The sequence below is a fragment of the Nyctereutes procyonoides genome, unplaced genomic scaffold (genome assembly GCF_905146905.1).
Source record: "Nyctereutes procyonoides isolate TBG_1078 unplaced genomic scaffold, NYPRO_anot_genome, whole genome shotgun sequence".
In the NCBI taxonomy this organism is placed as follows: domain Eukaryota; kingdom Metazoa; phylum Chordata; class Mammalia; order Carnivora; family Canidae; genus Nyctereutes; species Nyctereutes procyonoides.
The window spans coordinates 44,455,899-44,479,511 of NW_026575042.1; the positions used below are offsets into that span (position 1 = coordinate 44,455,899).

The following is a 23,613-nucleotide window of genomic DNA, read 5'->3' on the forward strand; positions in this document are numbered from 1 at the left end:
CTATTTAAACAGTTCCAAAGTATTCAAAACATGGAAATTGTCCCAATTTATTTAATGAAGATAGAATAACCATAATATAATACTTTTAAAAAGCACACAAAATCTAAAATAATATCACTTATAGCTTAGGTGAGAAATTCTAATAAAACACTATCAAATTCAATACAGAAATGTAATTTTAAAAACATTTAAAAACCACAGTGCTCACGAGCATTTCTCACAGAGCTAGAACAAACAATACTAAAATTTATATGGAACCACAAGAGACTCCAAATAGTCAAAGCACCCTGAAAAAGAAAAGAAACGCTGGAGGATTCATGATTCCAGACTTCAAGCTGTTATTACAAAGCTGTGATCATCAAGACAGTGTGGTACTGGCATAAAGACAGACACATAGATCAATAGAACAGAATAGAAAACCCAGAAATGGACCCTCAACTCTATGGTCAACTAATCTTCAAAGCAGGAAAGAATATCCAATGGAAAAAAAAAAGAGTCTCTTCAACAAATGGTTTTGAAAAAACTGGACAGCAACATGCAGAAGAATGAAACTAGACCACTTTCTTACACCATACACAAAAATAAATTCAAAATGGATGAAAGACCTAAATGTGAGAGAGGAAACCATCGAAATCCTAGAGGAGAACACAGGCAGCCACCTCTTTGACATCAGCTATAGCAACTTCTTACTAGACATGTCTCTGGAGGCAAAGGAAACAAAAACAAAAATGAACTATTGGAACTTCATTAAGATAAACAGCTTCTGCACATTGAAGGAAACAATCAACAAAACTAAAAGGCAAACTGTGGAATGGGAGAAGATATTTGCAAATGACGTATCTGATATATCTATAAAGAACTTATCAAACTCAACACCCAAAAAACAAATAACCTAATCAAGAAATGGGCAGAAGACATGAATAGACATTCTTCCAAAGAATGCATCCAGATGGCCAGCAGACACATGAAAAGATGCTCAATGTCACTTATCATCAGGGAAATACAAATCAAAACTATGATGAGATACCACCTCACACTTGTCAGAATGGCTAAAATTAACAACACAAGAAACTGGTGTTGGCAAGGATGTGGGAAAAGGGTAATCCTCTTGCACTGTTAATGGGAATGCAAACTGTGCATTCACTCTCAAAAACAGTTGGTTTTTGAGAACAGAGGTTCCTCAAAAAGTTAAAAATAGAATTTCCCTACAATCCAGCAATTGCACTACTCGGTATTTACCCAAAAGATACAAAACTACAAATTTGAAGGGGTACATGCACCCCAATGTTTATAGCAGCATTATCAATGATAGCCAAACTATGAAAAGAACCCAAATGTCCATCAACTAATGAATGGTAAAGAGGATGTATTTTATATGTATATATATATATATGTATATATATATACACACACACATAATGGGATATTACTTAGTCATTAAAAAAGAATGAAATCTTGACATTTTCAATGTTGTGGATAGAGCTAGAGTATATAATGCTAAGTGAAATAAGTCCATCAGAGAAAGACAAATACCATGAGAACTCCTCATGTGCAGAATTTAAGAAATAAAGCATAAGAACATATGTGGAAAGAGGAAGAGAAAAGGAAACAAACTATGAAGGATTCTTAATGATACAGAATAAACTGAGAGTGAATGGAAGGAAGAGGGTGGGGGGTGGGCTAGATGGGTGATGGGTATTAAGGTGGGCACTTTTATGATGAGCACTGGGTGTTGTTGTAAGTGAAGAATCACTGAATTCTACTCCTGAAACCATTATTTTACTGTATGTTAACTAATTAAAATTTAAATAAAATTTCGACAAGAAAAAACAAAAAATTACAGTGGTGAAATAATGTTTTTCCTCAGAAGTGCTAAACTGGTTCAACATTAGGAAATGCTTCATGTAGTTGGTCATGCTTACAGGTCAAAGGAGAAGAGATATATAATAATTCCAAGGTAATCTAAAATTTTTTTAAATTAAATTACACATTTTGGCACTAGCTCTTCCCTCCACTTTACCCTAGATCTTTGTAAGCCTTCCTCCTTGAAATTTAGATCTCATCTCAAACAGTATATCCACCTTATATAAACTAGGATTGCTGTTCAATGTTATTTACCCTAAAGAGAAATTCCATGTTCTTGAATAGGAAGACTCAATATGGCCAAGTTGTCCATTCTTCCCAATTTGATCTATATATTCAATGCAATCCCAATAAAAATACCAGAAAATGATTTGTCGATAGCAACAAAATGATTCTAAAGTTTATACGGAGAGGCAAAAAGACCCAGAATAGCTAACATAATACTGAAGAACAAGGTTGGAAGACTGACATTTCCAACTTCAAAGCTTACTACCACACTACAGCAAACAAGACACTATGGCATTGGTGAAAGAATGGACTAATAGGTCAATGGAAAGAACAGAGACCAGAAGTAGACTCACATAAATTTAGTGAACTGATCTCTAACAAAGGAGCAAAGGCAATACACTGGAACAAAGACAGTCTTTTCAACAAATGTGATGTAACAACTGGGCATTTACATACAAAAAAAATGAATCTAGACACATGTCTTATACTCTTCACAAAAATTAACTCAAAATGGGTCACAGTTCTAAATGTAAAAGGCAAAATTATGAAGCTTATAAAAGATAACACAAGAAAAATCCAAATGACCTTGGCTATAACTATTTAGGTACAACACCAAAGATACAACCCGTAAAAGAAACAATTGATAAGCTAGACTTCATTACAATTACAATTTATGCTCTGTAAAAGATAATGTCCAGAGAAATGAAAGACAAGCCACACACTGAGAAAAAATATTTGCAAAAGACACATATGATAAAGAACTGTTTTCTAAAATATCAAAGAACTTTTAAAACTCAACATTAAGAAAACAAACAACCCAATTAACCAATAGGCAAAGACCTTAACAGACACCTCACTAAAGAGGATACATATATTGAAAATAAGCATATGACAAGATGTTCTACTTCATATATCATTAGGGAAATTCACATTAAAACAAGAATGAGATACCACTACACACCTATCAGAATGATCAAAACCTGGAACACTGAAAACACCAAATATGGGCAAAGATATGGAACAACAGGAACTCCCATTCATTTCCAGTGGAAATACAAGATGGTATGGCTGAGCAACTATATGCTAACAAATTAGGCAATCTGGAAGAAATGGATGCATTCCTAGAGATGTATGAACTACCAAAACTGAAACAGGAAGAAATAGAAAACCTGAACAGACCCATAGCCAGCAAGGAAATTGAAGCAGTCGTCAAAGTCTCCCAAATCAAATGAGAGTCCAGGACTGGATGGATTCCCAGAGGAATTCTACCAAACATTTAAAGAAGAATTAGTACCTATTCTTCTGAAGCTGTTTCAAAAAATAGAAAAGGAAGGAAAACTTCCAAACTCACTCTATGAGGCCAGCATTACCTTGATTCCAAAACCGGACAAAGACCCCACCAAAGAGAATTACCAACCAATATCCCTGATGAACAAGGATGCAAAAATTCTCACCAATGGGGTCCAATAGTACATTAAAAAAGATTATTCACCATAGACTAAGTGGGATTCATTCCTGGGCTGCAAAATGGTTCAACATCTGCAAATCAATGTGATACACTACATTAATAAAAGAAAAGATAGGAACCATATGATCCCTTCCATAGATGCAGAAAAAGCATTTGACAAAACACAGCATACTTTCTTGATTAAAAGTCCTCACAGTATAGGGATAGAGGGAACATATTGCAATACCATAAAAGCCATATACAAAAATACCTACAGCAAGTATCATTCTCAATGGGAAAAAACAGAGCTTTTCCCTAAGGTCAGGAACACAGCAGGGATGTGCACTATCACCACCTTTGTTCAACATAGAAGTAGAAGTCCAAGTGTCAGCAAACAGACAACAAAAAGAAATAAAAAGCATCTGAATCAGCAAAGAAGAAGTCAAACTCTCACTCTTCACAGATGACATGATACTCTGTGGAAAACCCAAAAGACTCCACCAAAATTTTTCTAGAACTCATACAAAAATTCAGCAGTGTCAGGATATAAAATCAATGTATAGAAATCAGTTGCATTTCTATACACTAACAATGAGACAGAAGAAAGAGAAATTAAGGAGTTGATCCCATTTACAATTGCACCAAAACCCATAAGATATCTAGGAATAAATCTAACCAAAGAGGCAAAGTATTCAGAAAACTATGGAACACTCAGGAAAGAAATTGAGAAAGACACAAAGAAATTGAAAAACATTCCATGTTCATGGATGGAAAGAACAAATACTGTTAAAATGTCTATGCTGCCTAGAGAAATCTATACATTCAATTCAATCCCTATCAAAATACCATCAACTTATTTCACAGAGCTGGAACAAATAATCATAAAATATGTATGGAACCAGAAAAGATCCTGAATAGCCAAAAGAAGGTTGAAAAAGAAAACCAAAGCTTTGGAGGCATCACAATTCCAGACTTCTAGTTCTATTACAAAGCTGTGATCATCAAGACAGTATGGTACTGGCACAAAAACAGACACAGATCAGTGGAACAGAATAGAGAACCCAGAAATGGGCCTCAATCTATGGTTAAATAATCTTTGACAAAGCAGTAAAGAATATCCAATGGAAAAAAGACAGAGTCTTCAACAGTGTTGAGAAAATTGGACAGCACATGCAGAAGAATGAAACTGGACCATTTCTTTACACCATACACAAAAATAGACTCAAGATGGATGAAAGACCTAAATGTGAGACAGGAATTCATCAAAATCCTAGAATATATACACAGGTAGCAACTTCTGTGACCTTGGTCGCAGCAATTTCTTGCTAGACATGTCTCTAAAGGCAAGGGAAACAAAGGCAAAAATGAACTATTGTGACTTCATCAAGATAAAAGCTTTTGCACAGCAAAGAAAACAGTTGACAAAACCAAAGGCAACCGACAGATAGGGAGAAGATATTTGCAAATGTCTTCTCAGATCAATAGCTAGTATCCAAAATCTATAAAGAACTTATCAAATTCAACACCCAAACCACAAAAAAATCCAATCAAGAAATGGGCAGAAGACATGAACAGATATTTCTCCAAAGAAGACATACACACGGCCAGCAGACACATGAAAAAATTCTCAATTTATCAGTCAGCATTAGGGAAATACAAATCAAAATCACAAGGAGATACCACCTCACTCCAACTAGAATGTCTGGAATTAACAAGTCAGGAAACAACAGATATTGTTGAGGATGCAGAGAAAAGGGAACCTTTTTACACTGCTGGTGGTAATGCAAGCTGGTGCAGCCACTCTAGAAAACTGTATGGATTTTCCTCAAAAAATTGAAAATAGAGCTACCCCATGACCCACCAATTTCACTACTATGTATTTATCCAAAGGATATAAACATAGTGACTCAAAGGGGCACATGCACCTCAATGTTTATAGCAGCAATGGATTAAGAGATGGTACACACACACACACACACACACACACACACACACACACACACTGGAATATTACTCAGCCATCAAAAAGAATGAAGTCTTGTAGTTTGCAATGACAAAGATGGAACTGGAAGGTATTATGCTAAGCAAAATAAGTCAGTCAGAGAAGGACAAATACCATATGATTTCACTCATTTGTGTAACATAAGAAACAAAACAGATAAACATAGAGAAAGAGAAGGAAAAAAAGATGAAAATTAAGAGGGATGCAAATCATAAGAGATGCTAACTCTAGGAAACAAATTGAGGGTATCTTTTAGGTATTTTACCCTAAAGATAAAAATATAGTGATCTGAAGGTGCACCTGCACCCAATGTTCATAGCAGCAATATCCACAATAGCCAAACTATGGAAAAAGCCCAGACATCCATCAACAGATGAGTGGATAAAGATATGTATGTCAATCTGGCTGACTACTACTCCAGCCATCAAAAAAACAAAACAAAACAAAACACAAAAAACAAGAAAGAAAGAAAGAAATCTTGCTATTTTCAACAACATGGATGGAGCTAGAGGGTATTTGCTAAGCAAAATAAGTCAATCAGAGAAAGACATTTATCGTATGATCTCACTCATACGTGGAATTTAAGAAACAAAACAGAGGATTATAGGGGAAGAGAGGAGAAACATAAGATGAAGTCAGAGAGGGAGACAAACCATAAGAGACTTTTAATCATAGGAAACAAACTGAGGGTCGCTGGAGGGGAGGGGAGTGAGGGGGCTGAGGTAACTAGGTGATGTGCCTTAAGGAAGGCATGTGATATAATGAGCACTGAGTATTATATGCAACTGATGAATCACTGACCTCTACCTCTGAAACTGATAATACATTATATGTTAATTGATTGAATCTACATTTTTAAATGTAAAAAAAAACCCCTCAAAATGGTATAGCCATTTTGGAAGACAGTTTGGCATTCTCTTACAAAACTAATTACACTTTTATCGTATAGCCCAGAAATTAGGCTCCTTGGTATTTACCCAAAGGGTCTGAAAACCTGTCTACACAAAAACCTGCACATGGATGTTTATGGCAGCTTTATGCATAATTGGCAAAACTTGAGAGAAGATGTTCTTTTTTTTTTTTTTTTAAGTTTTTTTTTTTTATAAATTAATTTTTATTGGTGTTCAATTTACCAACATACAGAATAACACCCAGTGCTCATCCCGTCAAGTGTACCCCTCAGTGCCCGTCACCCATTCACCCCCACCCCCCACCCTCCTCCCCCTCCACCACCCCCAGTTCATTTCCCAGAGTTAGGAGTCTCTATGTTCTGTCTCCCTTTCTGATATTTCTCACGCATTTCTTCTCCCTTCCCTTATATTCCCTTTCGCTATTATTCATATTCCCCAAATGAATGAGAACATACACTGTTTGTCCTTCTCCGGTTACTGTGGCCAAGTTAAAAAAGAGTGTTGCCTGAGTTCTTCTCTGGGATTTTGATGGAATCTTGTCTCACATTTAGATCTTTCATCTATTTTGAGTTTATCTTTGTGTATGGTGCAAGAGAGTGGTCCAGTTTCATTCTTCTGCATGTGGATGTCCAATTTTCCCAGCACCATTTATTGAAGAGACTGTCTTTCTTCTAGTGGATCGTCTTTCCTCCTTTATCGTATATTAGTTGAGCATAAAGTTCAGGGTCCACTTCTGGGTTCTCTGTTCTGTTCCATTGATCTATATGTCTGTTTTTGTGCCAGTACCACACTGTCTTGATGAACACAGCTTTGTAGTACAACCTGAAATCTGGCATTGTGATGCCCCCAGATATGGTTTTCTTTTTTTAAAATTCCCCTGGCTGTTTGGGGTCTTTTCTGATTCCACACAAATCTTAAAATAATTTGTTCTAAGTCTCTGAAGAAAGTCCATGGTATTTTGATAGGGATTGCATTATACGTGTAAATTGCCCTGGGTAACATTGACATTTTCACAATATTAATTCTGCCAATCCATGAGCATGGAATATTTTTCCATCTCTTTGTGTCTTCCTCAATTTCTTTCAGAAGTGTTCTGTAGTTTTTAGGGTATATTTTGAGAACCATTTGAATGGTAAATGGTTCTCCAACCTTTTATTTTCAGGTTGTAGGTGTCCTTCTGTCTAAAATGAGTCTCTTGTAGACAGCAAATAGATGGGTCCTGTTTTTTTATCCAGTCTGAAACTCTGCGCCTTTTGATGGGGTCATTAAGCCCATTCACGTTCAGAGTTACTTGAACTTCTTCTTAAAGGGGAGTTTTAAGAGTCCCCCTTAAAATTTCTTGCAGAGCTGGTTTGGAGGTCACATATTCTTTCAGTTCCTGCCTGTCTTGGAAGCTCTTTATCTCTCCTTCCATTTTGAATGAGAGCCTTGCTGGATAAAGTATTCTTGGTTGCATGTTCTTCTCATTTAGGACCCTGAATATATCCTGCCAGCCCTTTCTGGCCTGCCAGGTCTCTGTGGAGAGGTCTGCTGTTACCCTAATATTCCTCCCCATGAAAGTCAGGGACTTCTTGTCTCTTGCTGCTTTAAGGATCTTCTCTTTATCTTTGGAATTTGCAAGCTTCACTATTAGATGTCGAGGTGTTGAACAGTTTTTATTGATTTTAGGGGGGGATCTCTCTATTTCCTGGATCTGAATGCCTGTTTCCCTTCCCAGATTGGGAAAGTTTTCAGCTAGGATTTGTTCAAATACATATTCTGGCCCTCTGTCCCTTTCGGCGCCCTCGGGAACCCCAATTAAACGTAGGTTTTTCTTCCTTAGAGTGTCATTTATTTGCCTTAATCTGTCTTCATGGTCCCTTAATTGATTGTCTCTTTTTTCCTCAGTTTCCCTCTTTGCCATTAACTTGTCTTCTATGTCACTCACTCGTTCTTCCACCTCGTTAACCCTCGTCGTTAGGACTTCTAGTTTGGATTGCATCTCATTCAATTGATTTTTAATTTCTGCCTGATTGGATCTAAATTCTGCAGTCATGAAGTCTCGTGAGGCCTTAATGCTTTTTTCTAGAGCCACCAGTAGCTGTAGAATAGTGCTTCTGAATTGGCTTTCTGACATTGAAGTGTAATCCAGATTTTGTAACTCTGTGGGAGAGAGGGCTGTTTCTGATTCTTTCTTTTGAAGTGAGGTTTTCCTTCTAGTCATTTTGCTCAGTGCAGAGTGGCCAAAAACAAGTTGTATTGGAACACGGGGGAGTATCATGGCGGAAGAGCAGGGTCCCCAAATCACCTGTCCCCACCAAATTACCTAGATAACCTTCAAACCATCCTGAAAATTTACGAATTCGGCCTGAGATGTAAAGAGAGACCAGCTGGAATGCTACAGTGAGAAGAGTCCGCGCTTCTATCAAGGTAGGAAGACGGGGAAAAAGAAATAAAGAAACAAAAGGCCTCCGAGGGGGAGGGGCCCCGCGAGGAGCCGGGCTGAGGCCGGGGCGAGTGTCCCCAGGACAGGAGAGCCCCGTCCCCGTCCCGGAGGAGCAGGAGCTGCACCAACCTTCCCGGGCGGGCGGAAAGGGGCTCGCAGGGAGTTGGAGCAGGACCCAGGAGAGCGGGGATGCCCTCGGGCTCCCGGGGACACTAACAGGCACCTGCGAGCGCAGGGGAGTGCTCCGAGCTCCCTAAGGGCTGCAGCGCGCACGGCGGGGACCGACCGGAGCAGCTCGGAGGGGCTCGGGGCGGCTCTGTGGAGGGGGCTGCGGGGCGGGAGCGCGAATCCAACAGCGCAGGCCCCGGAGCACAGGGCGCCGGGACACAGCCCAGGATCCGGCCTCCCCCGGGACAGGCAGAGGCCGGGAGGGCCCAGGACAGCGAGGACGCTCCTGCCCCGAGCTGAGCAGATCAGCGGCCCCGCCCCGGAGCCTCCAGGCCCTGCGGACGGAGAACCGAGAGCCCCGAGCCCCGTAGTTCCTGCGGAGGCTGAATCCAGGCTTCCAGAGTTGCCATAGCAACTGCGGCTGTTCCTCCTGGGGCCCCACGGGGTAAACAACCCCCGCTGAGCCCTGCAGCAGGCAGGGGCAGAGCAGCTCCCTCAAGTGCTAACACCTGAGAATCAGCGCAACAGGCCCCTCCCCCAGAAGACCAGCTAGAGGGACCAGTGATACTCCCCCGTGTTCCAATACAACTTGTTTTTGGCCACTCTGCACTGAAGATGTTCTTTAGTAGGTGAATGGATAGACAATCTGGTACATTCAGGCAATGGAACGTTATGCAGTGAGAAAAAGGAATGAACTATTGAGCCATGTAAAGACTTGGAAGAAACCTCAGCATGAGTTACCGAGTGAAAGAGGCCAGACTGAACAGGCTATATACTATATGATTCTAACTATACAATGTTCTGGAAAAAGGCAAAACTGTAAAACCAGTAACCCAGTGGTTACCAGGGGGTGGGGATTGGGATTAAGGGATAAATAGGTGGAACACAGGATTTTTTTTTTTTTATGAGAGACACAGAGAGAGAGAGAGGGAGAGAGAGAGGCAGAGACACACACAGGCAGAGGAAGAAGCAGGCTCCACGCAGGGAGCCCGACGTGGGACTCGATCCCGGGTCTCCAGGATCAGGCCCTGGGCTGAAAGTAGCGCTAAACTGTTGAGCCACCCAGGACACAGGATGTTTAGGGTAGTGGAAATATGCTATATGATACCAAAACGGTGGATACTTATCATTATACATTTGTCTACACCCACAGAATGTAAACACCAAGAGTGAACCCTCAGGTAAACTATGGACTCTGGATAATAACAATGTGTCAGTGTAAGTTCATCAATTGTACCACATGCACCCCTCTGTTGGAAATGTTGATATTGGGAAAGGCTGTGGGTGTGGGGGGTAGGGGATATATGGGAAATCTCTGTACTTTCTTCTTAATTTTGCTGTTAATCTTAAAGTGCTCTAGGAAATTAAGTTGACAAAAATAGTAATGAAAAAATAAACTATAAAGCTAAAAATGAAAGGTACTTTTACTAAGGGAATAGGTGAGAGGGGAGAAAGAATAGGAGCTAGACTTCTTTGAATATGCCTCTTTTTGTAGAGTTGATGTTGGAACCAGGTAAATATTTTACATTATGTGTAAAATAATATTACAATGTTTAAGGAAGTTCCTAAAAGAAATAAAAATAAAGTTAATTAAATAAACCTGTATATCTGGTGGGTGGCAAAACTACACAGAGAGGAACTATTCCAAGTGGCTTTGACTCTGTAATTTGACTGAACATTCCCAGTGAGATCTACTCTATGGACAAAAAGGGCTGCAAACAAATCTTACATTGTTTTCAGTAATTCTACTCCTGGCTGTAATGTTGTAATTATGATTCTGAGGTTGTTATATGTATAGTGTGGGATGAATTGAGTGAATGTTTATGTTGTATCATTCAGAAGTAAGATTTTTCAGTGCAGCTGGAGGGAGATATAGATGTAAGATTAATTACAAATCTAGGAAATGCTTAACATTCCCAATTATATATTATATATTCCCTGATGGAAATACCCAGTGCCATACACGAAGTAGTATTGAAAAAAAAATTTACCCTGCATTTGATCAAACCTCTAGATCTAGCCATTGATTTATAAGAAATTGAGGGAAAGGGAAAGGAACATGTTTCATGACACCACAGGAATACGATCAGTAAAATCTAGACCTGGGAAACATCCAGAGGATAAATGACCCTTGCAACAGAGAAAAATGCAAGGAAATAACCTTGAGAAACATATCAACCGAATGCAATGTATGTATGTGTAATTACTTGGGTACTGATTCAAACAACAAACTTGAAATAATTAAGAGGCAACTCGGAAAATGTGAACATTGATTGGAAATTTGATGATAAAATTTGATTAAAAAATTGATGATACTAAGATTATTATGATGATGATTTTAAGGTATGATAATTATACTGAAGGTATTTTTAAAAGAGTCCTTATTTTTTAAAAGTTCATATTGAATACTTAATTTAGAGATAAAAATATGATGGAGCTAGGTATTTCTATTTCCTGGTCAAAGGTCATTTCTTCCTTTCTAAAAAAATGTTTTAAGCAATATTTTCCTCAGTGAATGTTGAGTGACCAGTTATCACTTTTTATTTGTGTGTTGACATCTAAATGTATCATAAAAGACCTTGGATTCCAAGGAAAGTCTGTTTCCAGCTCATCTTGAAATTATCATGTTAGCCAGAGAATCTCTGCACAATATAGCTCTCAGGAGCCTGAGAAAACTTTATAATAAATATCATGTGTTAAATCCTCAGTGTCTTCAAAGCCCAGAATTTTCCTTACAATAATGATAATTCAGGGACTCCTGGGGGGCTCAGTGGTTGAGTGTCTGCCTTTGGCTCAGAGAGTGATCTCAGGGTGCTGGGATCGAGTCCTGCATTGGACTCCCCGCAGGGAGCCTGCTTCTCCCTCTGCGTGTCCCTGCCTCTCTCTCTCTCTGTATCTCTCATGAATAAATAAATTAAAATCTTTAAAAGAGATAATGATAATTCACAGGGATTGGGAAATCATTTTTATTTTCCCTTATGGGACTTACCTGTTTACCATTTGGTTGTAAACCTCCTTTTTTGCATATTTTCATTGGCCCGATAAGCCCAGTGAATATATCTTTGGTAGGATCCACAGCAGAATAATACATCTTAGATAGACAGACAGGGTCTTTGTAAGTGGGTCCCACTTCTTCGGGGACAGTCCATTCATAGGTGAATGTTTGTCCAGGTGCCACATGTGAAGCTGAAGGAGGCGTACCTATGAGATATGTCACATTGCAGAGGTTAGGCAGGCTTTCTGAGGTGGTCATTTGAGCCACCGAGTAGACTGGGTTCAGTCTAAGACCCACTTCTCAGTTCCTTATTATGAATTACAATGAAATCCTACTTAGATGGAGACCTACATGTGCTCCTATGTCAGGTCATGGATGGGGGTGATTTCCTTTAGGACGCTTCCTCTTAACCACGATTGGTGCCTGCTATGGTCTGAATGTTTGTGTCCTCCTAGAATTCACATATTGGAATCTTAATGCCCAATGTGATAGTGTTAGAAGGTGAGCCCTTTGGGGGCTGATTAGACCATGAGAGTAGAGCTCCTCCAAATAGGATTAGTGCCCTTACAAGAGATTGGATCCCACAGAGCTCCCTAGGCCCTGTCACCACGTGAGAATACAGCAAGAAGTCTGAGACCCAGAAAAGGGTCTTCATCCAATGATGCTGGCCCTCTGATCTTGGACTTCCAGTCTTCAGAACTGTGAGAAATGAATTTCTGTTGTTTATAAGCTGCCTAGTCTGTGGTATTTAGTCATAACAGCCTGAACGGACTAAGACAGGGCTGCTCTCTCAGCGCCTGAGGATGTCCCCAACACTTTCATGTTAGATTATGTGTACTTCCCCCACAAACAGAACTTCACTTTCTTGAAGCAAGTGTTATCCCTACATTTCCTTTGTTAGAACAACAGAAAACAGAGGGTAATCCATACATTTTCTATTGAACAAAGCTGAACTGAAAATAATTTCAGAACTAAAAGGTAACTGCAGGGACACCTGGGTGGCTCAGTGGTTGCGCATCTGCCTTCAGCTCAGGGCATGATCCTGGAGTCTGGGATTGAGTCCTGCATCAGGCTCCTTACAGGGAGCCTGCTTCTACCTCTGCCTATGTCTCTGCCTCTCTCTCTGTGTCTCTCATGAAAAAATAAACAAAATCTTTAAAAAAAAAAAAAGTAACTGCAGATGATTCTGTTCAAATATCCTGATTTTATACTTGGGTAAACTGAGTCCAGAAAGACTGAATAACATGCCCACGGTCACACTGCAGAGGATGGCAAAGGCGCTAGGCTTCATCAGTCAGCCTGACATATAAAAATACCTAAAAGCATGCATACTGGAATATTGTATATTAAAGTTATATCAAAATGTTATAATGCTAAGAAAACAAACTCAGTACAATTTCAATGATAAGTGTTTATACAGTATGATCTCAACCACATTTGAAATATATATTATATGTACACAGATGAAAGAGTGGAGGAATTATCTAAGAATGTAATAGGGGTTGTCTATAGAACTATAGGTAATATTTTTTGCTGTACCTTTTTATATTTTTCAAATATTCTAAAACGAGCATCTAACCTTATCATTTTGCAAGAACATTTTTCAAATTTAAAAATCACCCAAATAGTACTCTAGAAATGTATAGTTGATATAATCCCCATAAGTTACTACCAGCATTGTTAAAAATCATGCAATTAAGGCAGGACCAAATTCCATACACCAATTGGAAATGGAAGAAGAGGTTTACTTGCCTCCTGGCATGGTGCCTAGGAATGATATAGGAGCAGTTTCCTTGGAAGTTTCTGCCTTCGGTTTTTGCAGGGCAGTTTTCCCTGGGCGACCAGCAGCGTGGGTTATTAAATGTTGTTTGGTTACAGAACATTGTACTCACTTTCAGTCCGGGTGTTGTTATGTGAAGAATAGTATGTGCCCTCGTAGTTCTTACTGACTCTCACCCCAACTGGCTCAATACTGAGGGGATATTTTCCCTTGTTATGGAAAGTGACTCTGATGGTAAATCCCACCTCTGCCCAAATGACAGGACCTAGGAAACAAGAGAGAATTGTTATCCTTCCTCGGTATAAAAAATACAAAATACACAAGATAGTTATTTTCTTTGGCTCATCCTCTGGCAGAAACTGCTGGGAACAACATCCTATTTGTGGAAGACCTGTTTTTTTTAAAGTCCGTTATCAACTTGACATGGCAAGGCTAGAAAGAGGTAAGAAGGGCTTTTTTATTTAAATTCAGGCTAAGGAAATCGGCTATCATTTTTATCCAAGTCAGTTTACCAGCTTTATACAAACTATTCAATGTCTATACTCTCCTCATCCTAGTCTTCTGTTTGCCAGATGTGTGATATTTGTCCCAAGCGTCAGGGGCTGCTAGGTAAACCCTGACCACTCAAAGAGGGTACGTTAAATTGTCTTGGAGGTGAACAGTAACACTTTGATGGATTTTCCATCATCAAAATTAATATTCTTACCAAATACAAAATGAAAACATAGATGTATAGTACATATTTTATGTAATATATAAAATGATATTTATTGAGAGCTTCCCATGTGCTTTTCTGAGTGTTTACGTGTATTAACTCCTTTAATCCTTAAAAACACCTTTATGAGGTAAGGCCTATTATTGTTACTATTGTCCCCATTTTACAGAAATAGAACAGGCACAGCAAACCGAGTACTTTTGGAGATCACACAGCTAATAGGAGAGGAGTGAGGATAGTCTGAATGCAGACTCTGTGTTCTCATCCACTACATTCTGTCTGAAGGCCTGAGCAAGAACAGGTGTCTGGGCTGTTCACAAGGCTCTAGGACAGACCCAGCCTTTTTTATTAGTAGCCTGAATTTTATTTCTACAGGAATGTACCTTCAGCTAAGAATAGAGGCTAACAGTTTTGTTGTCTATTTAAACCAAGTCATAAACACACAGTTCTCTTTGCCTCTTGAAGAAAAAAAAATCAGCATTTGAAGTCAGCATAGGTTTTAGTGATGAAGATTTACTATTGGTAATTTGCACTGGGAAAGTAATTAGCTGCTGCATTTAATTATAGAATGGCCTTCCACATCCCTAGTTTATATGTAGAAATCATACTGCAGGTCCTGAAGTTTCTGTTCTTTCTGAAGTTGGGTAGCCCAGGACAAGAACAAGATAGTCATAAATGTTCTGCATGGACTCACCCAGGATGCCAAGATGTTCCTCTTCAGGGCCTCTCTCCTTTCGATTTGTAAAGGAGGCATCTGTGTACGCACGATAAACCAGCTTTTTATAAGATCCTCCAATTCTTGTAGTACCTCGTTTAAAAAATACCTCGGAAGCACTGCCAAAAGAAAAAGAGTTTAACACTGGAGTTGAAAGCAGAACAGAAAGCAAGTATTCACACAGGAGAAATTGAAGAGAAAATTTATGACCAGTGCCAAATATTTATGATTTGCCAAATATTCAAACAGAAGCAGATGGTACTAGGCACTTCATAGAAAGATGTTCAACATGAGTGGGGTATCATGGTGTAGAAGTTTCACTTTTTCAAATGAAGTGAAAAATTTTAAGATGGCCTATGCCAACCTCTCTCTGATAGTTATTACTCTTTCTACAATAGACTCTTTTAAACAAATTATGAAGGGTTTAAAAATACAGTAGCTATTGTTTATTGCATATTAACACAGCCAGGTACTTAGGAGCTTTCTTTTATTATCTGAAACTTACATGATAAGGTAACAAAGTTGGCATTATTCTCTCCATTTTACAAATGAAGAAATTAAATTTCGGAAAGGCATTTATTTGACTTGCCAAAGTTATCCCATTCATCTCTCCTCCCATTTGACAAATGTACTGGACACCTGCTTCTTGCCAGGAACCTTGTTATGTGCTGATGGCATAACCATAAGCAAGCTGGACCCAGCCCTGTCCACTGTACATCTATCAGAGAAGACAGGCTATGAACCAATCAATATAATCCATCTAAAAACATGAAATAAGCACAGGGTGTTATGGAGCAGTTCTCCTGGGGTTGGAGGAAGTGGTGGGAAGAGGCCCCAAAACCTTTCCAAAGAAAGCAATTTTTAAAAACTTTTGAGAGGAAAGTGAGTTAAAAAGATAAGGTATATGTGGTGGGGAGGATGGGGTGGGTATTTACAAAGAAGAAGTACCCTATGGAAGGCTCCAAGGAAAGAGTGAATATGACATGTTCGACAAGATATGACAGGAGCATAGTGTACAGGGCAGAGCAAAAAGAGCAGAAGAGAGAGAATGAGGCTTGGAGAAATGGGTGGTGGGCAGCAGGACCTAGTTAAAGTTTTACTCCATCCCAGAGCAGTGGGAAAGCTTAGAAAGATGTGAGCATTCAAGAGTAGTGTTTTGAGAGGATCCCTCATGTGAGGAAAAAGTAGACAATTTTTGGAGACATTTAGGGTATAACGAGGTAGTGCTTGGTGAGGAAAGGAGGGGGTGGTGAACTGGGGAGTCAGGGATGGTACTCAGGTTTTGGCTTGAGTAATGGATGGATAGTGATACTATTCACAGAGAGGAGGAAACTAAGATATACAGAGAAGACAATAGGTTCAGATTTGGACATACTGATTTGGAGGGGCCTCATCCAAGTGGGGTGTCTTTTAAGCAACTGGAAATGCAAACCTGAAATTTACAAAACCCTTCTGGGCTGGAGATCCAGCTTTGGAGTCATTGCATCTGGATGTCAGTGTAGACTGGGACTTAAACTTATGCTTCACGAGTCACAGACCTGGGTAGGACCAGGCCCAGCTATTGACCTGTTGGGGTTCATTGAGTAAGTTACTAAACCTTTCTAAGTTGATAGGTTGCAAATAAGGCTTTCCTTAGGAGGTGATATTTGAGCAGAGGCTTGAAGCAAGGGTGTGATACAATCTCATCAACATTTTCAAAAGACTGGGTGCTTCATGGAGAATGGACAGTAGTAAAGGAAGATTGAGTGGGGAAGAATGACTAGGAGGCTGTGGAGGTCATTGGACATGTCCAGGAGTAGTTTCTGTGCATCAAAGGACACTATCAAGATAGTGAAAAGAAAACCTATAGAACAGGAGAAAATACTTGCAAACCATATATGTGATAAGAGATTAATATCCAGAATATATAAAGAAGTCATATACTTTAATAACACCACCACCATAACCAAAAGCAAACAACCCAATTAAAAATGGGAAAAGGACTTGAACAGATATTTCTCCAAATCACCAACAAGAACATGAAAAAATGCTCAACATCACTAATCATCAGGAAAATGCAAATCAAAACCACAATAAGATACAACTTCACACCCAATGAGATACCTATTATAAAAAAATGGAAAATAAATATTGGCAAGGTTGTAGAGAAATTGGAACCCTTGTGGGAATGTAAAATGGTACAGCCACTGTGGACAACAGTATGGTTGCCCCTCAAAAAATTAAAAATATAATTCCATTCCTACGTATGTACATAAAACAATTAAAAGCAGGGATATAAACAATACTTGTACTTCCAAGGTCATAGTTGCATTATTCATAATAGCCAAAGAGTAGAAACACCCCAAATTTCCATCAACAGACAGATGAATAAATAAAATGTGGTTTATGCATACAATGGAATATTATTTAGCCTTAAAGAGAAATGAATCTACGACATCAATGAACCTTGAAAACATTATGCTAAGTGAAGTAAAGCAGACAAAAAAAGGACAACCACTGCATTACTCCACTTGTATTAAGTGCCTAGAATAGGCAAATTCATAGAGATGGAAAGTAGGAGTTATCGGGGATTAGTAAGCCACTATTTAGTGGAATCAGACTTTCTAGTCAGGATGATGACAAAGTTCTGGAAATGGATAGTGTAGATGATTGTACAACTTTGTGAATGTACTTAATGCTGCAGGATTGCACAGTGCTGTGTTTTCATGAAAGGAAAGCAAATGCATCAACCAGTCTACTTATATTCAGTATTTTCTGAGGAATTTGTTGATGATCTAATAATTTTTAAACCCATTTTCTTTCATGAACTCAAAAGTCATATTTCTCAAACTGAGAGTCATAGCAAACACCTTAATAAATATTTAGCGGTCTAGTTACTCAGTTGCAGGTACCAATTAAAATGCTAATTGCTGAATCCATCTTTTATCCTTCCTTCCTTCCTTCCTTCCTTCCTTCCTTCCTTCCTTCCTTCCTTCCTTCTTTTTTTTAGGGAGGCATTTTTTAAAATAAATGTTCTTTTTCTGAACTACCTTCCAGGTGCTGTTAAGTTTTCTTTGGTGAAGTTGTTTAGTCCAGAGGGTGCATAGTCCCAGATGATTTCCTCAGCAGCAATGTAGTAATGTTTAACATATTTCCAGCGGATTTTTTTCTCTGATGAAGGCTTCTTACAGTCTTGCACCTGGAAAAAGGCCTGGAGACCAGCTGAAAATCCACATGGAAGGAGACATTGGTTAATGGAGCCAATGTTTTCCCCTCCTACTGCCTTGTAAACACTGCTGGTGAAATCACAGATGGAAATTGAAGAAATATACAGCTAGAAACAACATTAAAAATTAAACAGTTGTAGATGGAAAATTCAAGCAGTAAAACTTCTCTATATGGCTCAGAGAAGAGATTTTAAACACTAGTTTAAAAAAAAAATACTAGTATTTTTAAAAATAAGGAACCAATCTCTGTAGAGTTTCACTTGGGAGGTCTTTTGATGAGAAAAAAAAGACACATTGATAGATAAGTTAATGAAGAGAGATTTGGCCATATTTAAAGGGGCAGGGTAGAGTGGGGTAGGAGGAATTGAATGAGCATATATGATTATTGTTCTCAGACAAAATAAAAATGGTTACGCACCCATTGCCCTGGGTCTTCTGAGGCCAAAGTCATATTTAATGGGCGAGGTTATGTTTGGAGGTCAGAGTTAACATATTAAAAGACCCAGGTTAGAGTTAATTTCTTCAGGAGATCATTATTTCAAACTAATATTTTTTAAGAGCTAGGAATGTTCTCATGTTGAAGGATGGAGGAGGGATTTAGCAAGTTAAAGAGTAGCTGGATTCAAAGAACAAAGTTGGTAATATTTGACAGAACCAAGTAAAAAAGAAAAGCTACTTTTTTTCACAACATGCAGATCTTCTGGTGTTTACAATATTGTGTATTTTACAAAGCCGAGAAGTTCTATACAGCACTATACTTTAGGACAGGACTCCACATTCAGGACCAGTTGTACTTTTCCCAAAATTAGTATGTTTTCAGATTTCATTACTTTATAAAATTCCAGTCTTTCAGTCTTTTGTTTTATTGCATTATGAGGCATATCATCATAGGAATAAAATTATCCGTTCAAAGTTCAGATTATTCCAAAGACACTGAACTTTTACATTCTGATCCCCAATAGTCACCCCCATTGGTAGTGTAACTGAGACATGACTCTTTTTTCAGCTGACAGTTCATTGTAGGTAAAGATGCCTTACCTTTCAGGTGGTTTAGATTCTGACAGCTAAGCATCCATTCTCCAGGATTCTGGGCCACCATAAAAGCTTCAAAGAGGGTAGCAGGAAAGAGATTGACTGTATCAACCCGGTAGTTCTTATTAGTCAACACTTGACCATGGAAGAAAGCTGCATGCACGTCCACTTCATTACCCATGCCAAAAAGATACCATTTTACTCTATCCTCTGCACACATAGAGAGTCCCGGGAGACTTCCAAAAGTGTATCCATTCACAGCTGTGAATCAAGAGCAGAGATTGTGACTAACAGACACGAATACCTGGGATAATAGTCACCCCTATAGAAACAGAATGAAATTGGGGTGGAAAACACCGGGCACACATCCTGCTGCTATTCCTCCCTCCTATACCCACATCAGACATTGCTAATCAATTGTAGCACCCTTATTTTGGACCTGAATTCAGCCTCAGGAATTTTTTCAACACAACATTAGCAAATGAACACAATACTGAAGATGAAACCTATTTTCTCTCTCTGTTATAAGCTATACATATTAGTTTGTTCACATGTGTATGTGTATTTGAAAATACAAATATGTGCATTTATGCATACATATATACAAAATGTACACACATAAACTGTAAAAAGACTGAAGGTTGTTTAGGAATCAGTCATGTATCATGTTGATAGTTGTAATACAAATGATTTCAATGTTTTCTTTTTGCTTATTAGAACGTTGCCGATTTTCTACAGTGAATATGAATTACTTTTGTAATGAGAACATGAGGAAAACTTTTTTTTTTTTAAATATTGGAAGACAAAAGTGGAAGAGATATGAAGGAGGAAAAAAGGAATTCAGGAAAAGGATCCCAAGGACCAGTACCAGAGCCACAAAGCTCTAAAAGTTCAAAGGCAGGATGACCCAAGCAAGACCCTTTGAAGGAACAGTATCACTATTTAAACCTGGTGGTCTAGAAGTAAGGTGGAAATTAGTTCTGGAAAGCACCGTGAATGTATCTGATACAATAGAAGTATAATCAGACCTCCCCAGACTAGACATTTGAGTATCTTTTTCTAACATCTATTTATGATTAGTGCATAACAGAGGCAGGATTGAAGTATAGAAAGAGGGCCTTCTAGCCAGAAATAACAAAAGCTGGGGGAAAAAAAATCTGTATGCTTCGTTAATTAGTTTATTTTTCTGCTTTGGTCATTGTTTTTATATTCCTGATTTCTGAGTAAAGATTGTTTTTGAAGAAGCTAAACACAAATAAAAATCTATACTTATTGGTCTAGTTGATGTTAACAGATGTGATTTCTTAGGCAAATTCTTAGGGATAGACAATCTTACTAAGCTCATCATTTTGTGTCTGGGGACACTTAAGATTTAAGAATTAAAGAGAAGCCTAGGAGGTAAAGAAAGCATTTCTAAAAGAAATAAAGTGAATTAAAAGATAGAAAAAAATGATGCAGAGGGACAGTGTATATGTAAAAGAAATACCTTTTAGAACTATGTTCCTAAATGCAGTTCGATGCTTTATGATATAAGTATAATTTTAAACATTTAGTTTAATAATTTTAGGCTGCCTCAAATAATTTTTGGAATGAGATTAGAGGATAAACAAATATTTATAAATAAATATGACATGCATATGCATTAAACCATAATTGATGTTTTATCTTTATTAGTTTGGGAACAGTTTGGGATTCCTTTTTTTTTTTTAAAGATTTTATTTATTTATTCATGAGAGACACACACACACAGAGAGAGGCAGAGACACAGGCTGAGGGAGGAGCAGGCTCCATGCAGGAAGCCTGACGTGGGACTTGATTCTGGGTCTCCAGGATCATGCCCAGGCTGTAAGCGGCGCTAAACCGCTGAGCCACCAGGGCTGCCCCAGTTTGGGATTCCTAGTTTTACCTGACACAGAGTTTTGATTTGATCTGTTTAGCTGATATGAAGTTGTATGTTTAATATGCCTCCTTCTCAGGGCCAGAGATTAGAAACACACTACTTATTCATGTGAAGGAATAAACCTAGAAGACTTAATGGATCAAGAAAAATAAGATAAAGTTAACACATTTTCTATGATCTTACAATACATTCTGTTACTCTCCTGGAAGTCTTCATCATCTTTGTCAACTTTCTCTGGTTCAGAGCAATAGGTCTTAATGTTGTCATCTAGGTACCAGCTGAGATTTTCATCCACCACAGAAAACATCACCACAAACTCTTGGTCAATATTTTTTTCTTTTTCATTATCCAGGGTATCTGAAGTGAAAATTGCTATTTTAGTAGAAGTTAATCCTTAGCATGTATTTTTTAGTAGATGATTTACAGCTTTAAAGATTTTTTTCTTATAGTCAAATCTGGATTAGTCACTTCCATTTTACAGATGTGGAAATTGGAAATTTTACGTTAAGTATCCTGGAATTGGAGATACTTATATACCTGGATGTCCACTGACCACATAGCTATTTAACACTTTTTGGCAAATGAAAAGGTTGGAATTCAAAGTCATGTGTATTTCTTCTGGTGCATATAGCCATAAGCTGAGACAATAAGTCTTTGCAGATAACTCATTATTGTTCAAGAAAGATTTATATTTTAAACTCTTGAGCTATGTTGTCTTTTTTATTTAGAAATAGAGACTGTGATCTTATATTTACCAACACAATATGGATAACTACAGACCTATCACCATGGAGTGCTGCTAAGGGGGTCACATTCAGTAAAGTCACACGTCTTTTCGACACCACTGTTGGAAATTGGACACAGCAAACCTCTCTTCCAGGAAAGCATGTTTCTTGCTGCTTCGCAATGTAGTGAATGCTTATTCCACTTATCCCTTCTTTTCCTGCCCTGCTCTTTCTTCCTTTTCTGGATTCACTCCCTTTCCAACTTACCTGGCTTATGTTTTAAAAACAAACTGCCCTGGCACTTGTCTTTTGGTCATACATGAGAATGAACAAGGAAAAAAATGTACCTTTTCTACAGACTATTAAAGGTCCGATGAGTCCTGAGGCAATATCTTTTGGCGCATCAATGTGAGAATGGTAAATCCTGGTCACACAATTGCTATCTTCCTCACCAGGACTGTGATCTTGGCTGGCATCCAATATGTATGTGTACTGCTGACCTGGAAGCACTTTATCATCTGCTTTGTGAGAACCTATGGTGTTATCAGGATAGATGGCCCCTAGGATGGGAAAAATTTATAAAGTGAATGTATTTGAACTTAAATGAGAGAATAGATGGTCCATTAATTTACTCAGCAAACATTTATTCAATTTCTAGTATGTGCCCTCTTGGGGGTGTAGTGATGTCCTATTTGAACAGAGAAGAGTAAGAGGCTAATGACTAGGGGGTTTGGAAGTTTTACAGTTTGGTTATTATTTTTTATACATACTGAATCTTAGGGGAGGAGTAATAGAGAATAGTGACTTTTGGTTTACAATTTAAAGAACCACTTTTGCTCTGGGGTCATGGTATGGAAGTATGAGCAAAATGGCTACACTCTCATAACTTGAAACATCTTATGTGATATCAAATTTTTGCCCATGAAGCAACTATGGATCTTTAAAAATTTTGTACTTTTAATTTTGGAAATTTCCAAAAATATGTAAAAGTTAAGAAAATAATACGATGAACTTTCATGTACCCATCAACCAAGCTTCAACAATGATCAACTCAAGGGCAATCCTGTTTCATCTATACCCCCACTCTTATTTCCATCACCATCGAATTATTCTTTAAAATTTTTTTTTTTTTTAAAATTTACCTATTCATGAGAGACACAGAGAGAAAGGCAGACACACAAGCAGAGGGAGAAGCAGGCTCTCTGCAGGGATCCCGACATGGGACTCCATCTGGGACTCTAGGATCACGCCCTGGACCAAAGGCAGATGCTAAACCACTGAGCCACCCAGGCATCCCACCATCAAATTATTCTAAAGCAAATCCCAGGAATCATATAATTTCATTCATAAATACTTGAATATGTACCTCTAAAGGATAAGAACTCTTTTTTTTTCTTTTAACAGAAACACAATGTAACTACCATATCTGAAAAATGAGTAATGCCCTAATATACCATGAAATTGTAAAAAAAAGAAATAAGATAGCAGTCAGCCTCTATGC

The 23,613-nt window shown here is 38.3% G+C and overlaps 1 protein-coding gene across 5 annotated transcripts in view; it reads right to left on the reverse strand.

Moving 5' to 3' along the window:
• Nucleotides 1–23,613, reverse strand: part of CP (ceruloplasmin) — a 66,334-nt gene that overhangs the window by 30,504 nt on the left and 12,217 nt on the right. For all 5 annotated transcript variants that reach the window (XM_055320943.1, XM_055320944.1, XM_055320945.1 and 2 more), the window contains 7 exons: nt 22,460–22,672; nt 21,571–21,744; nt 19,494–19,748; nt 18,279–18,450; nt 15,229–15,368; nt 13,932–14,084; nt 12,034–12,245 (listed from right to left, as the gene is read on the reverse strand). In XM_055320943.1, the coding sequence (XP_055176918.1) occupies nt 12,034–12,245; nt 13,932–14,084; nt 15,229–15,368; nt 18,279–18,450; nt 19,494–19,748; nt 21,571–21,744; nt 22,460–22,672 (1,319 nt within the window). The remainder of the gene's footprint in view (nt 1–12,033; nt 12,246–13,931; nt 14,085–15,228; nt 15,369–18,278; nt 18,451–19,493; nt 19,749–21,570; nt 21,745–22,459; nt 22,673–23,613) is intronic.